The 8,273-nt window shown below is 36.1% G+C and overlaps 1 protein-coding gene across 3 annotated transcripts in view; it reads right to left on the bottom strand.

Moving 5' to 3' along the window:
• The window catches only part of EMCN (endomucin), a 116,571-nt gene that overhangs the window by 66,299 nt on the left and 41,999 nt on the right, over positions 1-8,273 (bottom strand). For all 3 annotated transcript variants that reach the window (XM_015569995.1, XM_015569994.1, XM_006772999.2), the window contains exon 3: positions 6,571-6,648. In XM_015569995.1, coding sequence (XP_015425481.1) covers positions 6,571-6,648 — 78 coding nt within the window. The remainder of the gene's footprint in view (positions 1-6,570; positions 6,649-8,273) is intronic.

The raw sequence follows: 8,273 nt of genomic DNA, 5'->3' as shown, positions 1-8,273 counted from the left end.
GCCAGCCCGCTCCGCATGCACTCCGCACCTTAGTATCTCACTTCCGCACTGCGCCTCCTCTGAGTCTCAGAGTTTTTCTCTTTCCTCCTAGTTGTAGAATTTCCACTCAGCCAGCTTTCCTGTGGTTCTGGATGATGTCCGTTTCGTCTTTTAGTTGTATTTTTGAAGTGGTTGTTCAAGGCAGCAAACTCCGGTGTTTACCTATGCCGCCATCTTGGTTTCTCCTCAAGTTTCAAAGATTTTAAAGAAAACAAAATGGTGATGGTAGACAAATATAGGTAAAGTGAAACTACAGCTTTCAGCAGAAGGCAAGAAGGGGAGAAAGTTTTATTTCAATGTGAATTTTATATTTCTTTTTCTTTTTCATATTATTTAGATGGTGGGTTAAGGTAGATGTTAATGGCCCTTTGGAATTGTATATTCACCACTGTCCTCCCTCTTGCAAGACCAATCAGACACTGTGTATAAGCCCAAGGACAGTGAGCCAGAGCAGACCACCGAAGAGCTCCCTGCCATTTAGGCACTGACGAAAGGTGTTTAGGTGTCTCCAGATCTATCCATTACCTAACCCTCTTTACCAAGGCAAGTTTATATAGGAATTTGGGACTGATCCCAAGCCAATAAAGTTATACTGTACTTAGAGATGCTCTTTGCTAATGTATCCTGGAAATCAGATGGGTTGGTGTAGTTTGGTGACTTCAGAGGAATCTAGTAATTTGGGATTCTTTTTCAATCCTTCTGCTCTTCCTTAGAGACCTCACTATCAAGTAGATGTTGACTTACCACTTCCTTAAAATCTATTTTAACAATGTTTCTTGGGATTAGAGAAAATATTGCTAGGGGCTTCACCCTTATTTTCTCTTATCTAGTGGTCCTATTTACCTACAAGATTTCACCTGACAGTGATTAATTAGCAATGATGCTTATGGGGCTTTAAAAGCTTCTGGAACATTTGAGCTGCCCTTTTGAAAACTGTGGTGTACAGCAATTACACAACGGTATACGTTCAGGTCAGGTGGTGGGTGAAAAGGTTGTTTTGCTTGTTTCCTGCTTATATAGTATACATTATAAAAACTATAAATAGAATTTAAATAAACATAATTTCTTATTTCAGTAATTTTTAACTGTACTGCTGTAGACCTAAGGGTTCAGTGGGGAAGCCTCATGGACCCCCTATCTTTAGTGATAAGAAAGAGGAGTGGGTAGAGGTCCACACTGCCCATATACATACACCACACACAACATTGTTTCAAATTGAGCAACTCAACTTCTACTGTTTGATATATTGGCATTTTCTATGTACCAATAAGACTTTCTGTAAATATGATTCTGCCAGTTAAAAAAAAAAAGTTAGACAACAGTAGCCTTATTCAATAGTGAGACTCCAAAATGGTAACCTTGCCTATCCACACTGAAAGCATCAGAGTAGACAGAAACAACAAGATCTATTGTTGCTGTGAAGTTTATCTGCACATAATGTTCTTACACTATCCTCAAGGGCATGACTTTTCACCTGGACTTATGTAGTCTTTTGTAAACACAATTCAAGTTGTTGTTCTTGGTGTTATGTGTGTTCAGTTGCTTTCAGTTAAAGGAGTAATTAAAAGAAATAACCATTCACAGCAGGCTGGCAATCTCATCAGTGGGATAGCTTGAAAGTAGGAAAAAAACAAGAACATGTACCAAAAACAGAAAAAAAAACACATATCCATGCATAAAACAATTACAGAATTTGGTGACCACATTGTGGAGGGAGAAAAAAAATGCTCTGTGAGCCTTATTAATACCTGAAGGTGTCATTACTTAATACCCCCCAAGTGATGAAGTGAAGTTAAAATACTATAAGTTCATTAAGAAAGAGTTGATAAGGAATTTGTTGAATAGAAAATTTTGAAGTTAAAAGAGCAATTTTGAAATTCAAAATTATTATTATAAAATTTGTGTTTTTTAAAAAATTAAGTCATTTAGCCTTTCTGAAACTCAGTTATCTTTAAATAATAATATTTTAAATAAAATTGTTAAAACAATCTAAAAATGATAATGCATTTCTCAAGATGAGAAGCAAATGCACTATTTAAAAATAGTACCTTAAAAAAGTGCAAAGCACTTGCAAGTCAATGCTTACTATGTTCTGCTTAATGAGACAAAGATATCCACACTATTCTTTAGAATAATCTCTATACTATTTATTTTTAAAATTTAATTTTAAAATTAGATGCTTGAAGGGGGAAACCTCTGATAGGTAGTAAATACACAGAAGAAAAATAATTTTTAAAACATAGTGGGGGGGATTAATAAATATGTAGATATGAAACACTATAATCCTAAATAACCAATGTGTCAAGGATTAAATTACAAGGGATTTTAGAATATACTTTGAGATGAATGAACATGAAAACATAATATATGAAAATTAATGGGATGTAGCAAAAATCTGAGAGGGAAATATATTGGTATAAACACCTATATTTAAAAAGAAATATGATCTTAAATCAATAACCTAACCTAACCTGTGAAATTAAGAATTTAGAAATAGACAAGCAAACTAATGGGAGCAAAAGAAAAAACACATATTAAAGATTAGAGAGGAAAGAAATAGAGAAATCAATAAAATAAAAAGTTGGCTTTTGTAAAGATCAACAAAATTGATAAATCTGGTTAGCCTGACAAAAAAGAGGACTCATATTACTAAAATAATGAATGAAATAGAGGACATTACTACCATCTTAATAGAAATAAGAAGGGTTATAAGGCAATGCTATGAACCATTGTGTGCTAACAAATTAGATAACCTAGAGGAAATGGACAACTTCTTCGTAAATCACCAATTAGTAATCTGAGTCAAGAAAAAATCTGAATAGACTTATAACAACCTCTATACAGAGGTTACGATACTAATTCAAAATTTTCCACAAAGAAAAGCCTAGGCCAGACAGCTTTATGGTAAATTCTGATGTATGTTTAAAGAATAATTCTTTATAAGCTCTTCCAAAAATTGGTAGAGAAGGGAACACTTCCTAATTCATTTACTGAGGTTAGAACTAACTCATCCCAAAAACATCACAAGAAAACTATTAACCTGTATCTTATAAGTGTAGACACAAAAATTCTTTGCAAAGTAATACAAATCATATCCAGCAACATACAAAAAGCATAATATGTAATAACCAAGTGGGATTTAACCTGAAATGTAAGGTTGTTGGGCATACAGAAATCAATGTCATATGACATATTAATAAAATGAGAGATAAAAACCATATAATAATCTCAATATAGTAAGAAAATGCACATGATAAAATGCAACACCGTTGCATGATAAAAGCACTCAACATCTATACTAATAAAAGGATAATATGCTAATTAGACTGAGAGATCTTCCTGATGTCCTTCCAGACAAAGCCATAGTGGTGGGGCCAAGGCAGAGGGGGTTAGGGGTGATCAGGTCAGGAGGGGAGGGAAGTTGGGGGTGATCAGGCTGGGGGGGGGGGGCAGTTGGGAGTGAGAAGGCCAGCCTGGGAGGACAGTTAGGGGCCATGAGGCCAGCTGGGGAGGGAAATTGGGGGCCATGAGGCTGGCTGTGAAGGGCAGTTGGGGGCCGTGAGGCTGGCAGGGGAGGACAGTTGGGAGTCATGAGGCCAGCAGGGGAGGGCAGTTGGGGAGAACAGGTCAGCAGTGGGGGGCAGTTGGGGATGAGCAGGCCGGCAGTCGGGGGGCAGGTGGGGGCGAGCAGGCCAGTGGGGGGGCAGTTAGGAGCAAGCAGGCTAGCAGGCAGAGGCAGTTAGGGGTAATCAGGCAGGCAGGTAGGTGAGCGGTTAGGAGCCAGAGGTCCCGGATTGTGAGAGGGATGTCCGACTGCCAGTGGGATCAGGCCTAAACCAACAGTCAGACATCCCCTGAGGGAACCTAGACTAGAGAGGGTGCAGGTTGGGCTGAGGGACCGCCCCCCCCCCCACACACACACATGAATTTCATGCACCAGGCCACTAGTACTAGTAATAAAAGAGGACTTTCTTAATATCCCCTCTCACCACTTCAATTCAATGTTGTATTGAAGGTTCTAGCCAGGGCACATGAGCAAGAAAATAAAATAAAAGGCATTCGGAGTAGAAAACAAATGGAATCACTGGGTCAAGAAGTAAAATATCTCTATTTGCAGATGAATCTTAGATATAGCAAATCTAAGGAACACACACACACGTTAGAACCAATAAATTAGCTCAATAAAGGGGCAGGATACAATATTAATATTTGAAAATAAATTTTATCTCTATATAGTAGCATTGAACAATAAAATTTTAAAAATGATTCCATTTCTAATAGCATCACAATGAATAAAACATTAGGAATAAATTGAACAAGAGCAATCTTCTACACTGAAAACTATAAACATTATCAAAAGAAACAAAAAGACCTAAATAAATGGAAAGTCATCTCACATTCATGGATTGGAAGAATTAAAACTGATAAAATGGTAATACTTCCCAAACTGACTTTTTCCAAACAGAGTCAATGCAATCCTTATCACAATCTCAACTGACTTCTTGCAGAAATTGACAAATTTATCCTAAAATTTATATGAAAATTCAAGCGACTCAAAATAGTCAAAGCAATCTTGCAAAAGAAGAAAAATGTTGGAGCACTCACATTTCCTGATTTCAAAAGTTAATGCAAAGCTATAGTGATCTACAGTGATGATTCTGGATAAGGGGAGACATATAGATAAGTGGAGTAGATTTGAGAGTCCAGAAAAACACACATGCATTTATAGCCAATTGATTTTCACCAAGAGTTCCAAGACGATTCAAATCAAGAAAGAATTATCTTTTCAATAGATGATGTTAGGACAACTGAATAATCACATGCAAAAGAAGGAAGCCAGATGTCTACCTTATACCATATACAAAATCAGCCTTGAATGTAAGAGCTAAAACTATAATATCCTTAGAAGAATACATTGGTATGAATCTTGTGACTTGAGTTGAGCAATGGTTTCTTACATTTGGTCCTACTGCACAGTGACTAGAAAAACTAGAATGTCACCCCAAAATATGTCTCTTTGACATAAAAATTTAAAGCTGAAGGCAATTAAGAAGCAGCAAATGCAAAAAAAAAAAGCTTCCCCTTTTTTGCCTAAAGGCAGGATATAAATTCCTTTTTTACTAGAGACAGGCTTTTATCAGGCAAGAGGAATTTGCAAACAAAACTTCGCCCATTAGCTTCCTTTCATATATTTATCTATTAATCTTCCCTCAGTTTGCTACCCTTGGGAGGCTTACGTCTTCCTTTGTCCTGTCACTTCTTTTTTTTTAAACAAATGCATTGTTTTGTTGTTGTTGAAGATGGTATATAAGCTGAATTCTAAGTCACTGTTTTGAGATGCTCTTTGTTTTATGTTTCTCACATGATGTGCACTGCATGTGTTAATGAACTATTTTTCTTTTGTTTGTATGTCTTCCTGTTAAAGGTCCCAGCTAAAAACCTATGATGGGTAAAGTTTTGCTTCCTCTACATGACAAAAGAAAATAAAGCTACATTTAACTTCATCAAAATTAGAGATTTTAGTCCTTCAAAGGACAGCTCAAGAAAACGCAAAGACAACCCCTGGAATGGGAGAAAGTATTTGCAAATTATCTACTCACTAATGATCTAGTTCAAAATATATAAAACATTCTTACAACTAAACAGTAAAAAGTCACATAGCTCAATTAAAAAAATGGGCAAGGACTTAAATAGACCTTTCTCCTAAGAAGATACACAATGGCTAACGGGTACATGAAAAGATGCTCAATGTCATTAGTCATTAGGAAAACATAAATCAAAACGACAATGAGATATCACTTAACACCCTCTGTTATGACTATGAGGAAAATATAGAGTATTGGTTAGAAAATGGAAAATTCATATCCTCATACATTTCTGGTGGGAATGTAATATAGTGCAGGTGTTTTGAAAATGAGTTCTTCAAAGAGTTAAACATAGAATTACCATGTGACATAGTCCTTCAAGGTATATAACCCAAGAGAAATAAAAACATGTGCTCACACAAAAACGTGTACATGTATGTTCTTAGCAGCATTATTTATAATAGCCAAAATGCAGAAACAGTTCAAATTTCCATCAACTAATAAATAGGTCAACAAATATAGTGATCCATCTAATGAAATATTATTCAGTCATGGGAAAGAATGAGCTATAGAAACATACTACAGCATAGATAAACCTCAGAGCATTATCCTAAGTGAAAGAATTCAGACACAAAAGGTCATAGGTCATATGATTATACTTATATGGAATTTCTAGAATAGGCAAATCTCCAGAGACACAATGTGGGTTAGTGGTTGCCAGGGGCTAGGGGAAAGTGGGAATAGAGAGTGATTAGTAACAGATACAGGGTTTTTTCCTTGGGGTGATGAAAATATTCTGTAATCAGGTAGTGGTGATAAATGTACTAAATTACTCATAAATATACTAAAAAACCATTGAACTGTGTACTTTAAAAGGGTATGCAGTATGGTTTATGATATGATGGTATACAAATTATATAGAGAAAATAAAAATATTATTACTCACCTTCACCTTTAGGTGTCGTGATTACTGAAGGAAGTGTTGGCAGCAGAGGTGTTTGTAAAGATTCCTTGTTGGTTGTTCCTAGTTTGATAAGATAGATCGCATTATTATTAATCACAATTTCATCTCACCTGCCAAGGAATAAATCAAAATAAGTCAAATCTGGAGGTGGACTGTAATCCCTCTCTAAGGTACTGGGTAAGCCTTTGCCTATCTTTAATTTGTTCATTTTCCAGCTCCTTTTGTCCAAGCTAGCCCACACACATACACACATATGTGTGTTCACGCACACATCTTTTTGTGTGTGAAAGACCAACAAAACAAATTTTTACTACAGTTTGCTACTTGGGGGTCTTTAAATGTACAAAAATATTATTGTGAAAGCAAATGATTTGAAATCATTTTATTTTTCCCAAGGGAGATGCAGTGACCTGGTCAATAGCATCTAGGAATAACATGTCTTTTTCTCAGAATCACTCACATGTTATTTTGTTAATTTGCCTATGACATTCAGACTTCCAAATAAACATAACTTAGAAACTTGCAAACTCCTATAATTAATTAATTTGTTCATTTATGAAACATTCATTGAGTGCCCACTCAGAACAAGGCCCACTCTTACACTCTGAAGGGCAGCATCTGATTCTCGGTCATCTTTTTAATCTGAGTGGTATCAAGAGTAATTCCTGGCATATAGCCTGCATGTAGTAAATGTTGTTGCAGATAAGGTGGCACTCACACAGGACAGGCGGCCAACAAAGGGACAAGCTTGCTTTTAGTGAGCATGACTAACCCGTTAGATATCCAAAATAATCAGCATTTCCTTCTTTTGTAAAACACATTAGAACATCCTTTTGTGATTAGGGATCAGGTCCCATTTTTACTATGTGACATATATAAAACTTGGCTCATATATGTATATGCTGTATTGGGAGGAGGAACTGTGCCTCTGTAAAGTTTATCTAATGCTTTAAAACCCTACTCCAGAGAAGGCTTTCAAGGGTAAGCTGGCTGGAGCTACATAATTTTGGGAGCTATATAATTTGGGTCGAGGTGGAAGAGGGCATGAAGGGATAAATGGTGATGGGAAAAATAAAATAAAACAAAATAAAAATTTTTAAAGATACTTAGAAACCACAAGAAGAAGATAAGACCTTTGGAGAACTACTGAGGACAAACACCTCTAAGATGGTGAGAATTTTTGTCTACTGCTCACTCCTCTGTCCTCACTGCTAACTAAGGGAAATGGGTTATTACAGCAATGGACAGTGCCTGTAATAGGCAGATTTGTGAATTAAAATGTGGAGTGCACCGAGGTACATAAGACTTTCTAAAAGGTTTTTGTTTTTTTTTAACTCATATGTGGTTATTTTTTAAAAGAAGACACAAATGAACAAAACATTATTCCTAAAAGCTAGGTTTGAGATGGTATATTGCCCACTCACATGATGCCAACATTGTAAAGAGATGTAATGATATAAATAAAGTGTCCCCTCTAGGCAGACATGATGCCTTTGTTTTCACTTCATCCCTACTCTTAAGATTCTTGGTACCAATAACAGGCTGAATTGAATTTTTATAATCACCTTGCCATTATGTTTTACTGGTGTATGGCTTGTATATTGCTTGAAAATTCAAGAGATAATTACAGGAAATAATCAGGACACACATACCCTCTCTCTCTCTCTCTCTCTCTCTCTCTCTAT

Source organism: Myotis davidii, unplaced genomic scaffold (genome assembly GCF_000327345.1).
Source record: "Myotis davidii unplaced genomic scaffold, ASM32734v1 scaffold226, whole genome shotgun sequence".
Lineage (NCBI taxonomy): Eukaryota > Metazoa > Chordata > Mammalia > Chiroptera > Vespertilionidae > Myotis > Myotis davidii.
Note: the sequence above shows the minus strand (reverse complement) of the source record. Positions and strands in the feature narration are given on the sequence as shown.